The 26,729-nt window shown below is 29.8% G+C and overlaps 1 protein-coding gene across 1 annotated transcript; it reads right to left on the bottom strand.

Annotated features, from left to right (window-relative positions):
* Nucleotides 1–1,139: 1,139 nt before the first annotated feature.
* On the bottom strand, nucleotides 1,140–26,729 carry LOC130677176 (uncharacterized). The gene is made up of 4 exons (XM_057483823.1): nucleotides 24,541–26,729; nucleotides 12,416–12,583; nucleotides 5,340–5,607; nucleotides 1,140–3,517 (listed from the first exon to the last, which is right to left on the bottom strand). The coding sequence occupies exons 1-4, from the start codon at nucleotides 26,545–26,547 to the stop codon at nucleotides 3,318–3,320; spliced, it is 2,643 nt and encodes an 880-aa protein (XP_057339806.1). The 5' UTR covers nucleotides 26,548–26,729; the 3' UTR covers nucleotides 1,140–3,317.

Below are 26,729 nucleotides of genomic sequence, written 5' to 3'. Positions count from 1 at the left end.
AAACATAATCGGAGAATTTCATCTAGTAAAAAGTTTATGGGAAATTCAAATTAAACAAAAATGTCAAAACTTGAGTGCATGAAACCCTCAAATTAATTTTATTTATCAATTTTTAGACACTTTTACGTTAACACTTCAATTTCCTAGAAAAAAAGTCCTGAGGGTTTAAACTGTACGTCTAATAGAATTTTTCATACAATCTATCACTAGAAGTATATTTCTATACTATCTTTGTGTATTCATCAGGAATTCATCCGGAATTCATATTTGTGTCAAAATATGACTTCCACATGATATCCAGCAGATCACCTGCGGAATACCGCAACTTTTTTATACGGGAAATATTTTATTTTGAAGAAGATGATAACAAATTCCATGTTGTCAAAATATTTTTAAGCGCTACTGTACATTTTTTATTTTCAACCTTCTATAACTTTTTAAATTTCAAGTTTATCGATTCGCGGATAAGAACCTTTTTTGTAGAGATGTTAATTTACTACAAAAAAGGTCCTATGAGTTTAAACTCTAAGTCCAATATTTAACAAGTTAAGTTCGTTAGGAACCTGCGAAAATCCGAGGGATATAAATTTTATATTTTTAAAATCCTATAACTTTTTAAATTTCAAGTTTATCAATTCGCGGATAAGAACCTTTTTTGTAGGGATGTTAATTTACTACAAAAAAGGTCCTATGAGTTTAAACTCTAAGTCCAATATTTAACAAGTTAAGTTCGTTAGGAACCTGCGAAAATCCGAGGAATATAAATTTTATATTTTTAAAATCCTATAACTTTTTAAATTTCAAGTTTATCGATTCGCGGATAAGGACCTTTATTGTAGGGAATTTAATTTTCTACAAAAAAGGTCCTATGAGTTTAAACTGTAAGTCCAATATTTAACAAGTTAAGTTCGTTAGGAACCTGCGAAAATCCGAGGAATATAAATTTTAAATTTTTAAAATCCTATAACTTTTTAAATTTCAAGTTTATCGATTCGCGGATAAGGACCTTTTTTGTAGGGATGTTAATTTACTACAAAAAAGGTCCTGAGAGTTTAAACTGTAAGTCCAATATTTAGCAAGTTTTTTAATCTCAATAAGTTTATACCGTACAAATTTTTCGAATTTTGAATAAAAAATAATTTTATAAATATGTATTTGTTTTTTATTATCATCATTATAATTGTAATTATAATAATTATATCATAATTAATTTTACAACACACTGATTACACGCTTAATTTTACAGACAACTTATAAGTAATTTCTTAAATATAATTATTTTTTTTTTTTTTATAAAAAAACATTTTTTTTCGTATACAATTAAACAATTATTTTCATCTAATAATAAATAAGTTCATGTAATTAATAATTAATAATATACAAATAAAACATTAAAACAAGTACAATTAAATTAATTACATATTTCATAATAATAATAATTGAATTTGGAATGAAGAATTCATTCTAAAAAAAACTCAATGATTTAAATAAATAATTTAATTATTTAATTAAAAAAAAAGTACGCATAAAAATTAATATATATCACATTTTTACTAATTATAAATAACTCAAATAATTATACAAAAAAATAAACGGGTATTACTTAAATGAGCTCGCCAGAGAACTCGACGTATGGATTTTAGTATAAATATAAAAAATTTTTTGGGTGGAAAACTTTAGAGCTCGTTTTAGAGCTCAAGATGGCGTCGGATGTCAAAAGCTCGGGCGGAAATCGAAAGAGCGGGAAAAAATACATAGAGAATACACTGAGCTTGCGAGATGCGTCGATGTTTAGTATGAGTGCTTGCGAGCTAAAGATTTTTGAGAAAAAATTAAAATTTGTGTTGAGAAAGAATTTCCATTAAGGCTTGAAATAAATTTTAAAAGCTCAGCCACAAGAGCCCTGGGTATCTGCATGGAGCTTGAATCTTAATTCAGTAGAGCTTAGACACGTGAGCTTCAACCAATATCCCGATCGCGATCTAGTTAAGTTTTCATTTTAGCATCGTTTTGAATTTTACAAAATATGAGAGCTTTTAAAAAATTAGGATATCAGTTTGTATTAAAAGCTCGTGGTCAAATTGACGAAGAATGGACATATATTACACAAAAATATTGAGCTTGCGACGTAAGTTGATAATAAGTGTGAAAGCTTGCAAGTTTTCATTATTATTATAAAAAATTGGAAGCTTTTGAAAATGAGCTTAACACAAAATTTTGCGACGAAATCTCATGTGCCCAAATTTTGTAAAAAAGCGCCGACTTGCAAATATTTTGCTTACAGAGGTTTCCAACTATCGCAAGCACTCGCAAGAATGGGTGTAAAGTTTTTGATCTGGGTGTCGTCTCGTGGTCACAAAAGCTCAAAAATTATATTTTTTTAAATCTTATTAAGAACATTTATAAGCCCTGAGCTTTTACGAGCGCAAGAACAATCAAATCTCGCAAGCTCATACGTTATTGCATCAAATACTTTCTGCAGAATCTAAATATGATTGAGCATTCGATTAAAGGCCATAATCACTACCACAGCTTTCGAAATCTCTCTCAATTTTTGTATAAAATTATTTAATATCATTTTCTATCCTTGAGCTTTTTAACGTAAACAAACCTCGCAAGCTCAGGTACTAGTCAATCAGCCTGACTCCAAGGATTCCGAAAATAGCCGAGCTTTTGACCGGAAGTCGAAATTACTATGAAAGCTTTTACAAAAACTTTTTTTTGGAAATGTAAAAATTTTTTGTGATTTTTTAAAAACCACTAGTCGATTATAAATACCATAGTGTAATTATTCAAGTAGACTTAATCTACTTTGGCAGAATTTATCATATAAATCTACTCTATCTTATATATATTATATATATCTTATATATATTTTAATGACAATAATAATTATAATTAATTAAATATTTTTAGTCGATTATACAATCACTCTTCGAGCTCTCGCACTGGAAAATGTAAAAAAAAGCTTTCAAAACAATTTTTTGTAAAAAAAAAATTCTAAAAGTTTTTTTTTATCCTGCTGGTAATTAATAATTATTAGATAATTACTAATTACATTTTTTTACAAACGCAAAGTCTCAAAACTCTCGGCAGTTAGAAATTAATGATCGTTATATTATAATGATTATTATTATAATTACTAATTAATGAGCTTAATTGATTAATTAATAATTAAATGCTTGTGGAATGATTTAATTAGGAGTAAATAGGAGGAAAAAAAATCCCGTTATCCTGCGGAATAAATAATTGGGTGAAAATGAGCTTTTTAAAATAAAAGCGGGAAAAGATGAATTTTAAATTTTAAATTTTAATGGCTAGTAGAGAAGGTCAGCGGTAGCCTCAGCGCCCCAGGCGGCTGAGTCGGCACACAAATCCTGAGCTTCCTCTATCGATTGCTCGACCACTGGCTGGTGGGTCTCGACAGGTGGCGCTGGCGATCTAGTGACGCCGAGTTCAAATGTTTTGGCGGTTAAGTCCATTTTTGTTGGCGTGAATGAGGCGAGTCCACCACCACCTTTTTAAAAATAACAAACGTTAGATATTTTTCTTGTCATTTCTAGGGGGGGGGGGGGTTCTAGGAATATTTTAGGTCGCATAAATTCTAGGAAAGATGAGTCGGAGAAATTGTAGAAATAATTTTGAAGTTTAAAAAATTTCTAGAAGCTTTCAAACGGGAATTAAAAAATTCTAGGAATTATTAGCAAGTTCTAGGAAAATTCTAAGACTTGTATAAGTGGCTTTGAAAAGTTTTTAAAAACATAGGGGGCATTTTAAAGAATTCTAGAAAATTTACAAAAGTTCTAGGACAAGACGTTCGAAAGAAATTCTAGGACTTGAAGAGATTCAGAAAATTTTGGTAATTTTTCTCAACGGATTATTACTCAGATGGGAAAATTAAAACTAATTCTAGGAGGTTTAAAAATTAATTAAAAATTTCTAGGAAAATCAAAACATTTCTGAGACTTAAAAAATATATAAGGAAAAATTTCTAGGACCATACAGAAAATAATAAATTCCAAAACAATTTCATAAAAAATTTTAGGAGCTATAATATCTAGGATCGTCTAGGAACAAACGAAAAAAATCTATAACGACTAAGAAATTACTGACTTGAGAATACATTGAGAAATGATCTAAGATTTTACGGATACTGAAAAGTACTAGAAAAATGAGAAAAATTCTAGGAGCTTATGGACATCCGAAATCATCTAGAACAGATTAAAATGATCTTAAGACTATGATAGAAAATTTCAAGGCGGTGTAAAAATATGTATGTAAATTTCTAGGACTTTACAGGGAATAAAAAAAAATTTGAAAAAGTTCTAAGAGCTTTGAAGGGATCTAGGATCGTGTAGAAATGAATACAAAAATTTCTAAAACTGTAAAAGAATTTCTAAGGATTAATAAATTTATGTACAAAATTTTTGGACTGTCAAAAAATTTCGAAGACTTGAAAAAATGATGAAAATATTTTCTAGGAACTTACAGTAATGGAAAAATCCCAGAAAAATGTTTGGAAGAATTCTGGGAGCTTAAAAAAAATCTAGAATTGTCTAGGAATAAATTAAAAAATTTCTAGGACTGTCAAAAAAGTTTTGAAGACCTCAAAAGATAATTTTAGAAAATTTCTAGGAACTCACAGGAATGAAAAAATCCCAGAAAAATGTTTTTAAAAATTCTAGGAGCCTAAAAATCATCTAGGATTGTCTAAGAATAAATGTTAAAATTTCTAGGACTGACAAAAAAATTATGAAAAAAATTCTAGGAACTTACAGGAATAAAAAAATCCCAGAAAAATGTTTTTAAAAATTCTAGGAGCCTAAAAATCATCTAGGGTTGTCTAGGAATAAATGTTAAAATTTCTAGGACTGACAAAAAAATGATGAAAAAAATTCTAGGAACTTACAGGAATGAAAAAATCCCAGAAAAATGTTTTTAAAAATTCTAGGAGCCTAAAAATCATCTAGGATTGTCTAAGAATAAATGTTAAATTTTCTAGCACTGACAAAAAAATGATGAAAAAATTTCTAGGAACTCACAGGAATGAAAAAATCCCAGAAAAATGTTTTTAAAAATTCTAGGAGCCTAAAAATCATCTAGGGTTGTCTAGGAATAAATGTTAAAATTTCTAGGACTGACAAAAAAATGATGAAAAAAATTCTAGGAACTTACAGGAATGAAAAAATCCCAGGAATTTTTTTTATAAAATTCTAGGAGCTTTGTAAGTATATTTGGGATTGTCTAGCAATAAATATAAATATTCCAGGACTATCTAAGAGTACAAAAATTCTAGGATTATCTAGGAATGAAAAAATTCTAGGACAAAAAAAACTTACCTAAAATAGGATTAGCAGCAGCATTAGAAATATTACACTGCTGCAATTGCGTCTGTGACAATTCCGTCGTCAATAATCCGCCACACATATCACCAACACCATCTCCATCTATATCTCCATCTCCATTACCAGTCCCAGATTCTGATTTACCCGTCGCCGTACCGGAAGTAGTTTCACCGTCAACACAACTGCCCTCGTCCTCCAGCATCGACGCCTCACTCGGATACTCGAAGGTCCGGGTCGCCGTGTCGTCAAATTGTATCCGGTGCTATTTCGTAATTTCAAATTTAAATTACAAATCGTTAGTTTTTTTACTAATTATTTATAATAAATAATGATAATTATTATTACATTAGAGGGAGATACAAAAGGGAATCCTATAAAGCGTGAGATAAATTGTAATAGTAAAATAAAAAAAAAATAAAAAATGGAAGCACCGGAAAAAGAGAGAGGAAATTCAACACGGTGTGTAACTTCGCATAACAGTAACCGGTCACACTTGTTGATTTTCATACTCTTTGGTACCAACGTCACGTCTACTCTGTCCTTTATATTTGTAAATTATCTATAATATCGATAAAATATTAAAATTAACGAAAAAAAAAAAAAATGTTGAAATTACTTTCACTTAGAAGTTTTTCGATGGAAAATTTAAAGAAAAATTGAAAATTCTAAGGCTTGGAAAAGTCAAATTGCTAAAAGTTGCGGCTCATTGGAAAGCTTGAAATGTCTTCTTTCGAAATAATTTTGGAAGAAGTGAATCGCGTCATTAGTTTAGAAGATATGGGGGAAAGAAAAAAAAAATTCATGGTCTTGGAATCATCGAATTTTGATCTTTTAAGTTTAGGAATTTTTTTTTTGGTTTTTTCTCAGGCTGGTGCCAAAAAGTTTTAGGTTTTTGGGAAGCTTATGGCGTGTAGATTTGTGATAAGCAAATTCGGGAGTTAGTTTATAAGAAAAAATGAAAAATTAATAAAATTTTTTATAAAATTATAAAATTGTGGATTTAAAAATATCAGTTAAAATTAAAAATCAGTACTTTTATATAAAAATTCGTAAATAATTTTTTTTTCCCAATATTTTTCAGTTTCTAAACTAAAAATTAAAAAAAAAAATTCTACTTTTTCAAAAAAATCTCCTCCAGATCTGAACTATCGGGACAGTAAAAAAAAGTTTCATAAAATTTCTGAAATAAAAAAAAAAACAAATTGTAGTAATGCGCAAATAATAAAGATGTACTTAGATAAAATATTTATATAAATTATAGAGTTTACGGTCGAGCGCATGGTAACTGCATCTAAAAAGTCACTTGCAGAATAAAAAAGAAAAAAAATAAACAGCGCAATTTGTTATTGAATTACTAGATTATTTTATTAAAAATAAATATCAAACGGTATTTTAACGATTTATATATATTTATATATCATTTTACATTAAGTATCAGACATCGAGATTACGATTGTGATCCGCGAGTTACCAGTAACTCGCGAATCGCGACGCGTAAGTTCGATGACAAGGGGGGGGGGGATGTCATGACTTAGAGTTGATCTATTAAGCTTACGGTAAAGACGCAATTAAGTGTCCGGTAATAATGTCTTACTTGAAATAATCGCGATAACTGTTCGCGGTTTTTTTTTAAATCGCGAGGTCGAAAAATTTTGATAACATTAAAATGAAAATAACTAGAAAACAATGCGGAATTTGAATGAACTTCGTTGGAAAGAATTTGTAGGGCGTAAAATTGTCTACAAAAAAGGTTCTATGACATTTTTTGATAAGTCTGATAGTTTTGCTGGAAAAGTCAGAAGATCTCGAAATTTGCTGTAGATTTGACTTCCAGCTTCAATAACTCGAACAGATGCATTTATCAAAAAAAGATAAGAGACTTTTTTTGTAGAGCGTTCAATTTCCTACACAAAGTTTCATTGCGCATAAAAATCCGTTTAGTGGTCTGTAAGCTAGAAAATTCTAAAAAAAAAAAAAATTTTTTTCCTATATTATTTAAATGGAAAATAGAAAAATGGATTAAGGCAAACCTTAATATCATTATTAAGAGCTCGGATTGCCACCAAAATTTTTATTTTCAGGTATGCTTTCAATTTTTGAATACCAAAAAAAAATTTGTTTTTTTTTAAACACCCTAATATTTATGTACACGGGAAGAAAATTATGGCAGCTGTTCCCATAGTTTTGTGAAATTTTTTCCTATACCATCATAGGAATTACGACCATAAATTATGGGTTCCTATAATTATAGGAATGTTTCCCATAATTATAGGAATAGTTCCAATAATTATGGGAATGATACCCATAACACTATAGGAATGGTTCCTATAATTTATAGGAATACTTTCTATAATACTATGGGATTCATTCCTATAATTTATGGGAATGGTTCCTATACCATTCCCATAAATTATAGGAACCATTCCCATAATATTATGGGAATGATCCCCATAATGCAATTGGAATGGTTCATATACCATTATAGGAATCATTCCCATAATATTATGGGAATAGTTCCCATACTATTATAGGAACCATTCCTATAATATTATGGGAATGGTTCCCATATTATCATGAAAAAATTATTTTAAAGAAATGTGGTAATCACTTCTACAATACACAGAAATATTATTAAACATAAAAACAAAAATTCAAACATTGAAAAAAAAAATCGAATTTGGCAAAAAAACATTATAATTTTTAACAAGAATTTTTTGTCAGCACAAAACATTCAAGAAAATTTAAATTTTGGGAAATTTCTACACTATTGTGCAAAACAAAAATTTTATTATATTATAGGGATGGTTCCCATAACATTATGGGAATAGTTCCCATAATATTATAGGAATAGTTCCTATACCAATATGGGAACCATTCCCATAATAGTATGGGAATGATTCCCATACCATTATGGGAATGTTCCCATACCATTATGGGAATGTTCCCATAATGATATGGGAATAGTTCCCATAATATTATAGGAATAGTTCCTATACCAATATGGGAACCATTCCCATAATAGTATGGGAATGATTCCCATACCATTATGGGAATGTTCCCATACCATTATGGGAATGTTCCCATAATGATATGGGAATAGTTCCCATAATATTATAGGAATAGTTCCTATACCAATATGGGAACCATTCCCATAATAGTATGGGAATGATTCCCATACCATTATGGGAATGTTCCCATACCATTATGGGAATGTTCCCATATTGGTATAGGAACTATTCCTATAATATTATGGGAACTATTCCCATATCATTATGGGAACATTCCCATAATGGTATGGGAACATTCCCATAATGGTATGGGAATTATTCTCATACTATTAAGGGAATGGTTCCCATAATATATGGGAACCATCCCTATAGTAGTATAGGTACTATTCCCATACCATTATGGGAATGTTCCCATACCATTATGGGAATGTTCCCATAATGATATGGGAATGGTTCCCATAATATTATGGGAATCGATCCTATAATGGTATGGGAATTATTCTCATACTATTATGGGAATGGTTCCCATAATATATGGGAACCATCCATATAGTAGTATAGGTACTATTCCCATACCATTATGGGAATGTTCCCATACCATTATGGGAATGTTCCCATAATGATATGGGAATGGTTCCCATAATATTATGGGAATCATTCCTATAATGGTATGGGAATTATTCTCATACTATTATGGGAATGGTTCCCATAATATATGGGAACCATCCCTATAGTAGTATAGGTACTATTCCCATACCATTATGGGAATGTTCCCATAATGATATGGGAATGGTTCCCATAATATTATGGGAATCATTCCTATAATGGTATGGGAATTATTCTCATACTATTATGGGAATGGTTCCCATAATATATGGGAACCATCCCTATAGTAGTATAGGTACTATTCCCATACCATTATGGGAATGTTCCCATACCATTATGGGAATGTTCCCATACCATTATGGGAATGTTCCCATAATGATATGGGAATGGTTCCCATAATATTATGGGAATCATTCCCATAATGGTATGGGAATTATTCTCATACTATTATGGGAATGGTTCCCGTAATATATGGGAACTATCCCTATAGTAGTATAGGTACTATTCCCATACCATTATGGGAACCATTCCCATAATGCATAGCAAAACTTCCCATAATTTTCTTTTCATGTACTGATTTTTGTAAAGTAAAAAAATTAAAATTAATTTTTTTGAAATCGCGATTTTTCTTAGAAATATTGAATTTCTTTCGGGATCTAAAACAGATTTTTTAAATTTTTTATTTCGCATTAAAAGACATAAATAATTATAAATGATACATATTTTTTAATTAATTACTTGTAATTACAGAAGCGTCTGAAGTAAAAGTCCGTTCACTTTTTTTTTTTTTTTTTATTTATTTATTTATATTGTGAGAGTAACTAGACTTGATCAGCTGTAGCAATCACTATTTTCTCTTCCTCATTGTTTGAATGCAAGTCAAAAAAAAATAAATAAATATAAAAAAATTTATCACGTTCGAATTCGTGATCGCGTTTAATAAAAAAATAAATCGTGACTTTTTTTTTTATTATAAACATTGTATTGTGTAATTGAGTGTTTGAATCAGTTTTAATAATACGTCGTGTCTTATCAGTATCATGTCAGCAAAAAAAAAAAAAAAAAAAAAAAAAGAAATATATAAAATTATAAAACAATAGACATGTAATTATATAAGATGACTGCGATGACATTTGATAATTATTTATGTCATTAATAATTACGCAAAAAATTTTTTTTTTAGTTTTAATTTTAAAAAAAAATTTTCGTTCTTTTTTTTTTTTGAATTTTAATTTTAAAAAAAAATTTTCGTTCTTTTTTTTTGGAATTTTTTTTCAAGTATAATGACAGATGTATAATGAGGAAAAAAGTTTGAATATGTACATAGAGAGAAAAGAAAACGGTACTGTTGGAACTCGCGGTATCCGCGGATTTCGCGGTTTCCGCGGTTTTTGAGGCGGATAAATAAAAGTTGGGTAATTATTAAAACTGGTTTGGAAATAAAAGTTATTATTGTATGACAGGTTAGTTATTTGATAAATAATTATTATAATTAATTAAAAAAATTTTTTTCACAAGAAAAACTTGAAATTTTTATGGCGGGAAATTTTTGATCTTTTACTGCAAGACTTTGCTAATTTTTTAGCGGTACTTAGAGTAATTATTAAGAGGTTATCAATTTTTTGTCTGATTTTCCAGACTTTGACGTCACGATTAAAAAAAAAAAGTCTGAAAAATTTTGATTCATTCCCCAGAAAAAAATTTTTGAAACTTTCGGGGCCCAGAAGGAATTTATAAACTTTATGAATTTTTTTGAGGCACTTGGAGTAATTATTAAGAGTTTATATATTTTTTATCAGATTCTCCAGATTCTGACGTCACGATTAAAAAAAAAAAGTCTGAAAAATTTTGATTCATTCCCCAGAAAAAAATTTTTGAAACTTTCGGGGCCCAGAAGGAATTTATAAACTTTATGAATTTTTTTGAGGCACTTGGAGTAATTATTAAGAGTTTATATATTTTTTATCAGATTTTCCAGATTCTGACGTCAAGATTAAGAAAAAAAAAAATCTGAAAAATTTTGATTCATTCCCCAGAAAAAAATTTTTGAAACTTTCGGGGCCCAGAAGGAATTTATAAACTTTATGAATTTTTTTGAGGCACTTGGAGTAATTATTAAGAGTTTATATATTTTTTTTTAGATTTTCCAGATTCTGACGTCAAGATTAAAAAAAAAAAAATCTGAAAAATTTTGATTCATTCCCCAGAAAAAAATTTTTGAAACTTTCGGGGCCCAGAAGGAATTTATAAACTTTATGAATTTTTTTGAGGCACTTGGAGTAATTATTAAGAGTTTATATATTTTTGATCAGATTTTCCAGATTCTGACGTCAAGATTAAAAAAAAAAAAATCTGAAAAATTTTGATTCATTCCCCAGAAAAAAATTTTTGAAACTTTCGGGGCCCAGAAGGAATTTATAAACTTTATGAATTTTTATGAGGCACTTGGAGTAATTATTAAGAGTTTATATATTTTTTATCAGATTTTCCAGATTCTGACGTCAAGATTAAAAAAAAAAAAATCTGAAAAATTTTGATTCATTCCCCAGAAAAAAATTTTTGAAACTTTCGGGGCCCAGAAGGAATTTATAAACTTTATGAATTTTTTTGAGGCACTTGGAGTAATTATTAAGAGTTTATATATTTTTTATCAGATTCTCCAGATTCTGACGTCACGATTAAAAAAAAAAAGTCTGAAAAATTTTGATTCATTCCCCAGAAAAAAATTTTTGAAACTTTCGGGGCCCAGAAGGAATTTATAAACTTTATGAATTTTTTTGAGGCACTTGGAGTAATTATTAAAAGTTTATATATTTTTTATCAGATTCTCCAGATTCTGACGTCACGATTTAAAAAAAATGAGTTCAAAATCCGTCAATTAGATCGTGAGAAAAAAATTATTTAAAATATAAAAGATTCGTTTTAAAAATTTTATCAAATAATATAATAATATTGTTTGCATTTATATATATATCTATCATCATAATTGTGTATTATACTATTGTAGATCACGTTAATAAAAGTTTAAAGTTAGCAGAGCCATTTAAAACGTGGAATCTATAAGTCTGGGAACGCGAGTATTCATCAGACCGTGATACTTTTACTTGTAAATTTTCTACCGCCAGACTTTTAAATATAAATTTTATTTTTTAAGACACGGATCACAAAACAATTTATTCCTCCTTCTTCAAGATTTACGTGAGAAAATGTTTTTTTTTGTAAGAAAAAATTTAAAAAATAAAAAATTCAAGAATTTTTTATGATGAAAATTCAAAAATTTTTTTCCGGGATCTAATGACAATTTTTGAGACTTTTTTTTTTTAAATCGTGACGTCAGATTCTGGAGAATGGGAAAAAAAATAAATGGGGTCTTAATAATTAGCTGGAGTGGGGGAAAAAATTTTTTGAGTAGATGAATTTTTTTTAGGAAAAAAAATAAAATTTTTAAAAAATTACCTTATGATTTCTAGGTGACCTCGACAAATTACTACGGCCGTTAATTAGTATGTTATCATTTGAAAAAGCAACATCACAAGGCGAGGGCGGGCCTCCAGACAGTTCCCAGTCCCCGTCGTCGGTCGTCGATGCGTCCAGTGTCGCATCCAGTACAATTATCCCCTCTCCCTGTGAGAATTAAAAAAAAATTATGCGTTTTGTACCTTGAGACTGGTGGACAATTACTGAGGAGCAACAAACGATTGCTAGAAATAATTAAAATTAATTTAAAAAAGTAATTAAGATTTTTGACCAGAAAAAGGCAGCTGTCTTTAATAATGAATATTTCGGAAGCTAATAATCCTAGATTAAAATTTTTTTGAGTAAAAATTGTAGTTACGCGTCTACTCTTTGTTCAACAAGGAGCTTTGATCGGAATTTTACAAAAAGTTAAAAATTTTTAAAGTTTAATGTTCGATGAAAAATTTTGATTTTCCGAAAATTCTCCCTCGATCGATATCTCGGAAACTATCGATCACAACTTGATTAAATGTAAATAAAAAATGTTCCTTCAACCGCAAGCTTCAATTTGAGCCCAATCTCGTTTCTTAATCTCTATTTTCCTAGAAGTTATGAATTTTTGAACCTCGCACTTCCAGATTCATAAATTAAAGTTCTCAAAAATCTCCTATTATTTATATGGATCTATATAGCTCGATATCTAGGAAACTATCGATCGGATCTTGATCAAACAGAAACGAAAATTGAACCTTGAACCCTCACCTATAATTTGAGCCCAAAGACGAACCTTAATCTCAATTTTCCTAGAAGTTATGAATTTATTAAGTTCGCAACTCTAGGTTCAAAAATTGAATTTCTCAAAAATCTCCCATCATTTATATGGATCTATATAGATCTATATCTTGGAAACTATTGATTGGATCTTAATCAATCACAAACAAAATTTGTAGTAGAAGGTCTAAGCTTAACTTTAAGCCCAATCCCGAACCTTAATCTTAATTTTCCTAGAAGTTATGAATTTTTAAAGTTCATTTCAGAATTAAAATTTGAATTTCTCAAAAATTTCCATCTGTATAGATCTATATAGATCGATATATCAAAAGCTATCGATCGAAACTCGATCGAACATGAACGAAAATTAAACCTTGAACCCTAACCTTTAATTTGAGCCCAATCCCAAACCTTAATCTCAATTTTCATAGAAGTTATGAATTTTTAAAGTTTTGATCCCAGAGTCAAAAATTAAATTTCTCTAAAACTTCTTCTATATAGATCGATATCTCGAAGACGATTAATCGAATCTTGATCGAACATGAATAAAAAATGTTTCTTGAACCTATACCTTTGATTTGAGCCCAAAAACGATCCTGAATATCAGTTTTTCTAGAAGTTATGAATTTTGTAAAAATTAATAAAATTTTTTTCGAAAATCAGATGAAATTAATTCTTTTAATTAAAAATAAGTAAAAATTTTTTTGGGCTCCACTTAATCATAATGGACATAATTAATTAGCATTAATTTAAAAAAAAGTTTTCGAATAAAAATTTCAAAATTTCTCTATTAAAATTTTCTTATAAAAAATTTCTATATTTTTTTTTTATTGCCAAGGACATATGTGAGTGTCAAGTGCGCTATGTAATACATTTGTAATGTAAATGAATGTACATACTTGATATATTTATTTATAAACTTAGATATGAGTTTTGTTTTGAGAATCCGCGTCGTGTCTCGCGGCGCATCGCGACTCGCGAGTGTGAGAAATATTTTTTTTGAATCACCAATTACTATTATTGCTGGGATTCGAAAGTTCATTTATACATTATTCGTACTCTTTAAAACGACATACTTTGTTCATTACATTTATTTCTATTTATTTAAATATTTTATTTTATGGTAAAAGTTGTTAGAGAAATTTTACTAAAAAAACTAACAAGAATTTTTTTTTCTTCAGACTTTAAAAATTGGTAACTTCTAAGGAAATTGCGATTAAGGTTCGAGATTGGGCTCAAATTGAAGCTTAGATTTCAACGAACAATTTTCATTCACCTTTGATCGAATTTCAATCAATAGTTTTCGAGTTATCGAAATTTAAAGCCGGTCACTATAAAAATCTGACAAAATCTAGATTTGATTCAAAATTTTCAAACTTAAAAAATTCATAAACTCGAAAATAATTAAAATTAAGGGCTCAAGTTGGTCTCATTTTAAAGAGTAGACTTGTAGCTACAATTTTTGTAGAAAAGATTTTTATCTAGGGTCAATAGCTGCCAAGATATCGACATCTATAGACAGGAATAGATTTGAGAAAAATTCAAATTTCAATAAAATTGATTTTCTTAATTTCAAAAATTGATAACTTCGAAAAAAATCAAAATTAAGAAACGAATTTGGTCTCATTTCAAAGAGTGGACTCGTAGCTACAACTTTTATCCAAACAATTTTGATCTAGGTCTAATAGCTTTCAAAATACTAATCATCAAAAACGTCTCCATCACAATGAATTTCAAATTTAAAATTCAAATTTTTCCCGCGCTTTTTAAATTCAATTATCGCTCATCCCAGGTAATTATTAAAAATAATCCGACTTCGGGATGCGAAACTAGACACTTTTAGCTAAAATTTAAAATTTTTTCTAGCCCCCAACTCGATTGGTCTCGAAGTTGCAGGAATCCGATGCCGGCAGCTTTGAATATTTTTTCCCATTTCCGCGGAAAGAAATGATTTAAAAATAAAAAGTGGGTCAAATTGTCCCGCAAAAATTCAAAACGCATGTACTTATTAATCATGTATTATTATTGAATGAAAGTTGAGGGATATTTTGTAAAAAAAAACGTATTATTAACAGAATTCGCATCCTTTCTCTTGTGAATGGGACGAAAAATTTCAAGTCAGCCCTTGAAGTCGCAATTTTTTTATATTTTTCTTTTGTATTTCTTTTTCTTTAGTCAACCGACTATTTTTGTCGAGCATCCTGTCTCTTTATTTAGTGATATTTTTTGTTTTATTTTAGTTTTTTTACGAGGGATCCGGTATGTAACCGGTTGGTCGGCTATTTCTCAATCCCCAGTTGGGTACTGGCTCAGTTGGAGGATATTATTTTTGTACATATGTATTTTATGGATAATTGTGTACTGTTGATTCAATACTATGGGAATTTTTTTCTTTTTGGAATTTTTTCAAAGAAAATTTGTGATTAAAAAATTAGTAACTTATGAACAAATTGACATTAAGGTTCGTTGTTGGGCTTGAATTAAAGATTAGACTTTGCAGAACAAGTTTTGATTTTGTTTTATTGAGTTCCGATGTATAGTTTTCGAGATATCGAATTTCGGAGCCGTGTATTCATAAAAAGGGAAAATTTCGATTTTTAATTTATTTTTTAAACTTTTAAAATTCATAACTTCTAGGAAAATAAAGATTAAGACTTGGACTTGGTCTCGGTTTTAAGAGTAGACTTGTAGCTACAATTTTTGTTTAAAAGATTTTTATCTAGGGTCAATAACTTCCGAGATATCGAATTATATAGACGACCATTTTTCACGGTATCTAAAAAATTGACGATTTTTTAAATTTAAAAATTCATAGCTTTGAATCTAATTAAAATTAAGGGCTCGAGTTGGTCTCATTTTAAAGAGTAGACTTGTAGCTACAATTTTTGTAAAAAAGATTTTGATCTAGGGTCAATAACTTCCGAGATATCGAATTATATAGACGACCATTTTTCACGGTATCTAAAAAATTGACGATTTTTTAAATTCAAAAATTCATAGTTTTGAATCTAATTAAAATTAAGGGCTCAAGTTGGTCTCATTTTAAAGAGTAGACTTGTAGCTACAATTTTTGTAAAAAAGATTTTTATCTAGAGTCAATAATTTCCGAGATATCGGTTTGTATAGACGACCATTCTTCTGAGATTCTGAAGATTTTACGATTTTTGAAATTTCAAAATTCATAACTTTGAATCTAATTAAAATTAAGGGCTCAAGTTGGTCTCGTTTTTAAGAGTAGACTTGTAGCTACAATTTTTGTAGGAAAGATTTTGATCTAGGATCAATAACTTCCGAGATATCGGTTTATATAGACGACCATTCTTCTGAGTTTCTGAAGATTTTACGATTTTTGAAATTTCAAAATTCATAACTTTGAATCTAATTAAAATTAAGGGCTCAAGTTGGTCTCATTTTTAAGAGTAGACTTGTAGCTACAATTTTTGTATAAAAGATTTTGATCTAGGGTCAATAACTTCCGAGATATCGGTTTGTATAGACGACCATTTTTCACAGATTCTGAAAATTTGACGATTTTTGAAATTTAAAAATTCATAGCTTTGAATCTAATTAAAATTAAGGGCTCAAGTTGGTCTCATTTTTAAGAGTAGACTTGTAGCTACAATTTTTGTAAAAAAAATTTTGATCTAGGATCAATAACTTCCGAGATATCGGTTTATATAGATGACCGATTTTTCACAGATTCTGAAGATCTTACGATTTTTGGAATTTAAAAATTTATAACTTTGAATCTAATTAAAATTAAGGGCTCAAGTTGGTTTCATTTTTAAGAGTAGACTTGTAGCTACAATTTTTGTTTGAAAGATTTTTATCTAGGGTCAATGACTTCCGAGATATCGAATTATATAGACGACCATTTTTCACGGTATCTAAAAAATTGACGATTTTTTAAATTCAAAAATTCATAGTTTTGAATCTAATTAAAATTAAGGGCTCAAGTTGGTCTCATTTTAAAGAGTAGACTTGTAGCTACAATTTTTGTAAAAAAGATTTTTATCTAGAGTCAATAATTTCCGAGATATCGGTTTGTATAGACGACCATTCTTCTGAGATTCTGAAGATTTTACGATTTTTGAAATTTCAAAATTCATAACTTTGAATCTAATTAAAATTAAGGGCTCAAGTTGGTCTCGTTTTTAAGAGTAGACTTGTAGCTACAATTTTTGTAGGAAAGATTTTGATCTAGGATCAATAACTTCCGAGATATCGGTTTATATAGACGACCATTCTTCTGAGTTTCTGAAGATTTTACGATTTTTGAAATTTCAAAATTCATAACTTTGAATCTAATTAAAATTAAGGGTTCAAGTTGGTCTCATTTTTAAGAGTAGACTTGTAGCTACAATTTTTGTATAAAAGATTTTGATCTAGAGTCAATAACTTCCGAGATATCGGTTTGTATAGTAGATAATTTTTTCACAAAATCTGAAGATTTGACGGTTTTTAAAATTAAAAAATTCATGATTTCTAGGAAAGTTGGGATTAAGGATCGAGATCGGGCGCATTTTGAAGGGGATACAAGTAGCAACAACTTTTATTAATGTTTAATGTAGTTTCGATAAACAGTCTCTGAGATATCGACCAGCAGAGACAAAAATCGTTATCCCGAGCGGTATTTTATAAAAACGGAGTAAAAAATGTCGGATGTCGGTTGAACGGCATTCCAGACGATTACGTGGAATCTCGGGCTCATATGTGTATATATAGTATATGTAGTTTAGTGTATATGGTCGTCCTAGAGCTGCTCGTAGATCGTAGAGCATAGAAAAGAGACAGAGATTTTAAAATATGTTGAGACGACGTTAAATCAACTCTCAAGATCCGTTATCACCTTTTACAACCGCGTTCGTTGCCCATCAGCTCACTAAGTCCTTTCTCAACGTCTAACCCGTTTTTTAAACTTTTTTTTGTCCTAATAGGCTGACTTGCGTTCAAATATTATTCAATATCCTTTATAAGGATTTTTTTTTAAATTTATTTCCCTTAATTTTAAAACGAGAGTTTTTATTTTACTTCTAAAATTCATAACTTCTATGAAAATTGAGATTAAGGCTCATGGTAGGGCTCAAATCAAAGGTATAGGTTCAAGAAACATTTTTTATTCATGTTTGATCAAGATTCGATTAATCGTCTTCGAGATATCGATCTACATAGAAGAAATTTTAGAGAAATTTAATTTTTGACTCTGGGATCAAAACTTTAAAAATTCATAACTTCTATGAAAATTGAGATTAAGGTTTGGGATTGGGCTCAAATTAAAGGTTAGGGTTCAAGGTTTAATTTTCGTTCATGTTCGATCGAGTTTCGATCGATAGCTTTTGATATATCGATCTATATAGATCTATACAGATGGAGATTTTTGAGAAATTCAAATTTTAATTCTGAAATGAACTTTAAAAATTCATAACTTCTAGGAAAATTAAGATTAAGATTCGGGATTGGGCTTAAAGTTAAGCTTAGACCTTCTGCTACAAATTTTGTTTGTGATTGATTAAGATCCGATCAATAGTTTCCAAGATATAGATCTATATAGATCCATATAAATGATGGGAGATTTTTGAGAAATTCAATTTTTGAACCTAGAGGTGCGAACTTAATAAATTCATAACTTCTAGGAAAATTGATATAAAGGTTCGTCTTTGGGCTCAAATTATAGGTGAGGGTTCAAGGTTCAATTTTCGTTTCTGTTTGATCAAGATCCGATCGATAGTTTCCTAGATATCGAGTTATATAGATCCATATAAATAATAGAAGATTTTTGAGAAATTTAATTTTTGAATCTGGAAGTGCGAGGTTCAAAAATTCATAACTTCTAGGAAAATAGAGATTAAGAAACGAGATTGGGCTCAAATTGAAGCTTGCGGTTAAAGGAACATTTTTCATTTATGTTAGATCAAGTTATCATCGATGATTTTCGAGATATCGATCTATATAGAAAGAGAAATTTTTGGGAAATTTAATTTTTGAACCTCAGTGGAATTTGGAAAATTCACAACTTCTAGAAAAATTGAGATTAAGAGACGAGATTAGATTCGAATTGAAGTTTAAGGTTCAAGGTACAATTTTCATTTTTGTTTTATCAAGTTTCAGCCAATATTTTTCGAGATATCGATCTATATAGATAGGAATATTAATATTAATAAAAATAAAATTTCTTCAATTTTGAATTTGAAAATTTATAACTTTTAAATCAATCAAAATTAAGGCTCGTCATTGGATTTAAATTAAAGATTAGACTTTTAAGAAAAATTTTCACTTTTGTTTAATCAAGTTTCGATGATCAGTTCTCGAGATATTAAATCATAAGTCCAATGGCGTCGAACATCAAAAAAAATTTTAAGTCAGTAGTTAAATATTTAATAAAAATAAATTGTAATCGGATGTAAGATTAGATAGTGTGATATCTAATCAAATAAAAGCTTTGAATGCACATGTATGTTTGTATATAAATATGATATATGATCTATTTTTTTTTCCTCAACAAAACTAATGCAGTCAATGTTTGTAACAGTCATCAGTCTTCACTTCATATCTAATCAACTATTGATCCTAGATCAAAATCTTTTAGACAAAAATTGTAGCCTAATGTCCACTCTTTCAACTGAGGCCGATCCCAAACCTTAATCTTTATTTCCTTAGAAGTTATGAATTTTTTAATTTCAAAAATCGTAAGATCTTCAGAATCTGTGAAAAATCGGTCATCTACATAAACCGATATCTCGGAAGTTATTGACCCTAGATCAAAATCTTTTCTACAAAAATTGTAGCTACAAGTCTACTCTTAAAAATGAGACCAACTTGAGCCCTTAATTTTAATTAGATTCAAAACTATGAATTTTTAAATTTCAAAAATCGTAAGATCTTCAGAATCTGTGAAAAATCGGTCATCTATATAAACCGATATCTCGGAAGTTATTGATCCTAGATCAAAATCTTTTCTACAAAAATTGTAGCTACAAGTCTACTCTTAAAAATGAGACCAACTTGAGCCCTTAATTTTAATTAGATTCAAAACTATGAATTTTTAAATTTCAAAAATCGTCAAATTTTCAGAATCTGTGAAAAATGGTCGTCTATACAAATCGATATCTCGGAAGTTATTGATCCTAGATCAAAATCTTTTCTACAAAAATTGTAGCTACAAGTCTACTCTTAAAAATGAGACCAACTTGAGCCCTTAATTTTAATTAGATTCAAAACTATGAATTTTTAAATTTCAAAAATCGTAAGATCTTCAGAATCTGTGAAAAATCGGTCATCTATATAAACCGATATCTCGGAAGTTATTGATCCTAGATCAAAATCTTTTCTACAAAAATTGTAGCTACAAGTCTACTCTTAAAAATGAGACCAACTTGAGCCCTTAATTTTAATTAGATTCAAAACTATGAATTTTTAAATTTCAAAAATCGTCAAATTTTCAGAATCTGTGAAAAATGGTCGTCTATACAAATCGATATCTCGGAAGTTATTGATCCTAGATCAAAATCTTTTCTACAAAAATTGTAGCTACAAGTCTACTCTTAAAAATGAGACCAACTTGAGCCCTTAATTTTAATTAGATTCAAAACTATGAATTTTTAAATTTCAAAAATCGTCAAATTTTCAGAATCTGTGAAAAATGGTCGTCTATACAAATCGATATCTCGGAAGTTATTGATCCTAGATCAAAATCGTTTCTACAAAAATTGTCGCTACAAGTCTACTCTTAAAAATGAGACCAACTTGAGCCCTTAATTTTAATTAGATTCAAAACTATGAATTTTTAATTTTCAAAAATCGTCAAATTTTCAGAATCTGTGAAAAATGGTCGTCTATACAAATCGATATCTCGGAAGTTATTGATCCTAGATCAAAATCGTTTCTACAAAAATTGTCGCTACAAGTCTACTCTTAAAAATGAGACCAACTTGAGCCCTTAATTTTAATTAGATTCAAAACTATGAATTTTTAAATTTCAAAAATCGTCAAATTTTCAGAATCTGTGAAAAATGGTCGTCTATACAAATCGATATCTCGGAAGTTATTGATCCTAGATCAAAATCTTTTCTACAAAAATTGTAGCTACAAGTCTACTCTTAAAAATGAGACCAACTTGAGCCCTTAATTTTAATTAGATTCAAAGTTATGAATTTTTGAATTTCAGAAATCTTCAGAATCTGTGAAAAATGGTCGTCTATATAAACCGATACTTCGGAAGTTATTGACCCTAGATAAAAATGTTTTAAACAAAAATTGTAGCCAAAAGTCTACTCTTCAAAATGAGCCCAACCCCATTTCTCAATTTCAATTAGTTTAAAAGTTATGAATTTTTAAAATCAAATAATTTGAAATAAAACTCAATTATTATTAGCAATCGAAACTAATCGGCTTTGAAATTCGATATCTCGGAAGCTATCGATCGGAACTTGATCAACAAAAGAATTAATTTGTTCTTTTCACCCAAATCTTCAATTTGAGCCCAAAACCGAACTTTAATCTCCATTTATTCAAAAGTTACGACAAAAAAAAACCGCGAAAACATCCGGCGAGTCGCGGGAATTTAAAAACAGTTTATATTAAAAAAAAAAAAGAATAAAACAGTTTGCATACATGAGCCCTTTTAAAACAGAGTATTAAATAGTTACTAATTCATAAGCATAATTGTACCCATGCACGATACTTGAATTAATACAAACAATTGGCCTCTTCCTCATAACTCCACATTTAATTTAAAAGGAAAAAAAAAATATTTTAATCATCATTATTATTATTTTTATTATTATTATTAATATTCGAGGTCAAATTCCGGACATACGTCCTGTCGTATCTTATCAATTGTTTTTTTCTCTCTCTCTTCACACTTCCGTTAAAAATTTTTTTTTTTTTTTGCTGGTGGAAAGTTTAATTGTTTTTAAACAACTTGTTTTAAAGGCTCACTTACGCTCATTAATTATTATTATTATTGATTAATTTTAACTTTAATGACTCCATAGTAGGGGAGGGTGGGGCAGAGCGGCCCCCCTAAGCCAATTATTATTTTTGGTGGCTTTCAACCATAAGATCACTTTACTTTTGTCCTATTTCGAACAAATTTATGGACATTTTGCCAAAATTCTGAAAATTTTTTTTTTTTTTGTGGGGCAGAGCGGCCCCCCTTCAAAAAGTGATAAAAAAATTTTTTTTTTCGTTTTTTTTTTTTTTAAATTGTTTTTCTTTCTCTTGACAACTATTTTTGGTTTTATATTACTCGAAAAAAATTTTTTAAAACGTAAAAAATCGTTCACTCTCGATTACCTTAATTACTAATTGTTATTTAATAAAAAAAAAAATCAATTCTATAGTTTTACTTTATTTCAAAAATTTATCAACTAAAAAAAAAATTTAATTTTTATAAATTTTTAGTGACCAAATTTGCCTCTTACATAAAGAAACGGCCGAAAAATATGAAAAAATAATTTTTTCGGAAGTTTCGGCTGGTCCATTTTGCCCCAGGTGTTATGCAAAGGGCTAGAAATGTGGAATTATAATAATTTTTTTTTAATTTGACGATAAAAATATGAAAAAATCACTTTTTCAAAATTTTGGGCTTGTCCATTTTGCCCCAAATGTCATGCGTAGGGGTAAAAATGCGCAAACATATCGGATTTATAGTAATTAGGCGAAAAAAAAAAATTTTTTTTTTGATCAAAATTTCAGGGGGGCCGCTCTGCCCCACCCTCCCCTAAAGTTGTAAAAAAAATTGATCTATTTTTATTGATAACTTTTTAACCAATGAAAATTAAGGACTCAGATTGGGCTCATTTTAAAGCTTAGACTTTTCTCTACAATTTTCATTTTTGTGTGATCGAGTTTCGATCAATAGTTTTCGAGATATCGATCTATATAGATAGGGGTAAATTTGTCAGAAATTTAAATTTGAAAAATTAAAAAAACTTTTGAAATTAATTAGGTTTCAAAAAAATTTTGTCTTTTTATTTGACCAAATTTCGAACAAGTTTCCAAGCTGTAGTACATTGGAGTAACGACCGTTAAATTGCAACAAAATTATTTAATTTTCTTTTTAAAAAATTTCAAAAATAATTACGTCAGTAATTAAAATTAGAAAGTGAAAATTTATTGCAATGACAATTACTTAACGTAAAAAAAAAGAAACTCAAATTGTCGCGCTTGATCTCAAGCAAATCGTGAAATAAGTTAAATCATTATTTATGTTTTGAAATATCTTAAAATCAATATTCTGGCTAAACTATTAGAGTTGCAATAAAAACTTATTGATAATAATTTATAGGAAATTAAATTCTTTACAAAAAAGGTCCTCATGACTTTCGTCCTAAACCCCATACTTTAGTCACAATCGACATCCTAAATACTCAACCCATAAATCGGTAGAAACCACTAATTCTATCTTTGGTTTTTTTATATTCAAATCAAAATTCTGGCTTTACTATCAAAGATACACCGAAAACACCCCAGTAATAATTTATAAGAAATTAAATTCTCTATAAAAAAGTCACTCATGATGTTTCCTCTAAACCCCATAGTTTAGTCACAATCTAAGTCCCAAATACTCATTTCAAAAATCACGAATTCTATCTTTGGTTTTTTGTTCTTCAGATCAATATTCTGGCTAAACTATTAGCGATACAATAAAAACACCCTAATAATAATTTATAGGAAATCAAATTTTCTACAAAAAAGGTCCTCATAACTTTCCTTCTAAACCCCATACTTTAGTCACAATCTAAGTCCCAAATACTCGTCCCGAAAATGGATAGAAATCAAAAATTCTATCTTTGGTTTTTTATCTTTAGATCAAAATTCTGGCTACACTATCAGAGATACACCGAAAACATCTTAACAATAATTCATAGGAAATTAAATTTTCTACAAAAAAGGTCCTGACAACTTTCTTTCTAAACCCCATACTTTAGTCACAATCATAGTCCCAAATACTCGTCTTAGAAATCGGTAGAAACCACTAATTCTTTCTTTGGTTTTTGTTGTCTTCGGATTAAAATTCTGGCTAAACTATCAAAGATTCATCAAAAACACCCTTATAATTATTTATAGGAAATTAAATTCTCTACAAAAAAGGTCCTCATAACTTTCCTTCTAAGCCCCATACTTTAGTCACAATCTAAGTCCCAAATATTCATCCCAGAAATCGGTAGAAATCATGAATTCTATCTTTGGTTCTTTTATCTTCAAATCAAAATTCTGGCTAAACTATCAAAGATTCACCAAAAACATCTCAATAATAATTCATAGCAAATTAAATTCTCTACAAAAAAGCTCCTCATGACTTTCCTCTAAACTCACTCCCCTCCCCTCAGTAAATAAAAAAAAAAACTCACCTTACTCTTCTCCCTCTTCCTCCTAATAATCAGCCCATCATTCTCAATATAATCTGGCACATCCTTCCTATTACTAAAATTAAAAACCATAGTATTGTTCTGCTGGTTCCAAGGTTTGTCCCACAACCCAGTACCATTTTTCTTTCCAATTTCCTCCGCGGTTTTCAAACTAACAACGACCTTGGTCGGCTGCTCGCTCTCGATACTCTTCACCCTATTGATCAAATTCTTCTCCATCTCCCTGTTGCTCAAACTCTTGGTGCTGACCAACGGCCTGATCACCCCAATTTGTTTTGCCACCGGTTCCTTAACTTTATTTCCAGTTTTCCCTGAACTTATCGCCCCCTTAACTTCAACTTCCTTTACAACTTTGACTTCATCCCCACCCTCATCTCCCTCCTGACTTCTCGAGTCATTGACAAAATCAACTTCACTTCTGGTATCAACTTCAATTCTCGCTTCTATTTTGCTCTCATATTTTTCCTCAATTTTATCCTCAGCAATTTTGACTTCCAGTACTTCCGTTACTTCGATAATTTTCTCTCCGCTCTCAGATTTATCATTTTTTTGAGTTCCATTTACTAAAATTGGTAAATAATTTTTACATTCTAAATTATCATTAAAATTATATTTCAATGTTTCGCCAGCATTCGATATATTTTCCATTGCATTTTTAGAAATTTTTTTTCTACCATCGACTTCTTTTACTTCTTCTATTTCTTCTTCATTTTTTATTTCTCTAACTTCCGGTTCGCAATTTTTTATTCCAACTTCAAAATTTCTAGTCCCAGTTTCCATATTTTTAGGTACAGGTTCAAAACTTTTGGTCCCAGATTCAAAATTTTTAATTTTAGGCTCTGGACTAATCGAGGGCGAACAAATATCAGCGATTTGTTGAAATTTACTGACAACAGTCGATACTTTGACAATTTTTTCCAACACGACACCTTGATCTTTGTCATCTTTGACATTTTGAATCGTTTTTCCAACTCTACCGCAAGGTTTCGGTTGAATCGCCGGTTTTTGAATTTGAATTTGAATTTTTTTCCCGCCTTGTGCTTTAAAATTATCATTTATCGTTTTAAAAGTTGCAACCTTGATAGCAACCTCGCCTTTGGGTTTTATTTTCTTAACCGAACTCTCAAAAATTCTCATCGTCGTTTTCACGAGATCCGGAGGCGGCCGTTCGGTTTCCGCGACCACCGGCTTCAATCTCTTGGGCTTCAGCAGCCGCGGGCGGTCTTCCAACCGGCTTTCGATCTTCACTGTCCTGTCCACCAGAACAATGTGATCATTTTCACCAGCTCTCGATACCTTGTCGTCGTATCTCATTAAAGTTTCCACAGATCGCGCTCTTTTCATCGACTCGTTTCCGCGATTCGCGTTTCTGAACCTCTCGGTTTTTACCGCGACCCCCAAACCGGAACCCGGAGCACTTAGACCCGACTTTTTTATAAATTTACGTTTGTCACTTTCACAATCAAGTAAATCCTCTAAGCTTGCGGCGCGGCGAAAATTTGAATTATTTATTTCCCGCGTTAAATTCAAATATTTTGATTTCAAACGATTTACGATCCCGGGGCCGTATTGTAATTCTTCGGAGCTGTCGCTCTCGCAATCCTTTGATTTGTTTGACATTTTTAGTGAATTTTTAGTAAAAGGAACCAAACATACGTCCGGTTCGAGACGCATCGTGCACGCGACTGATCCAACTGACGTCAATTCGGTTTCTGTTGCTGTTGACCCGACGCCAGCGCCAGCGGTAATTTTTTTAACTAAAATTGTTTCATTAATCCTTTTATTATTATTATCACTTGCACTTACACTGGGTATTGAACTTGATATATTTTTTTGGGAATTAATATTTGAATTAATATGAGAGCTGGTGACTGGATTAGAAGGGTGAGAATTTGAATTTGAATTTGAATTTGAGGTTGAATTTGAAGGCTTGTTCTTACGCCGCTGGATGAGGTCTCGCTTCCACTGTGGAATATTTTCGGTGGCCATTGTTGTTATTATTATTATTTTAATTGTTATTATTATTATTATTATTATTATTATTAAGTGGTAAATTTTTATGTACACGTCTAACTTTGGTAGGAAAAAAAAACAAGAACGTGATTCACATTTAGATTACTGACTGACGGACGCCGGATTCCGCGAAATCGAAAGCGACACACCTGTCTCTG

The sequence above is a fragment of the Microplitis mediator genome, chromosome 11 (genome assembly GCF_029852145.1).
Source record: "Microplitis mediator isolate UGA2020A chromosome 11, iyMicMedi2.1, whole genome shotgun sequence".
Taxonomy (NCBI): Eukaryota; Metazoa; Arthropoda; class Insecta; order Hymenoptera; family Braconidae; genus Microplitis; species Microplitis mediator.
This window is presented reverse-complemented; position numbering and strand designations above follow the sequence as displayed.

Excerpts from the sequence above, each read along its gene's own strand:
- LOC130677176 (XM_057483823.1), bottom strand. The coding sequence starts at position 26,547 with ATGGCCACCGAAAATATTCCACAGTGGAAGCGAGACCTCATCCAGCGG. Across the intron at positions 5,608-12,415 it reads GGTCACCTAGAAATCATAAG|CACCGGATACAATTTGACGA; the intron begins GTAATTTTTTAA and ends ATTACGAAATAG. Across the intron at positions 3,518-5,339 it reads TGCTGCTAATCCTATTTTAG|GTGGTGGTGGACTCGCCTCA; the intron begins GTAAGTTTTTTT and ends ATTTTTAAAAAG.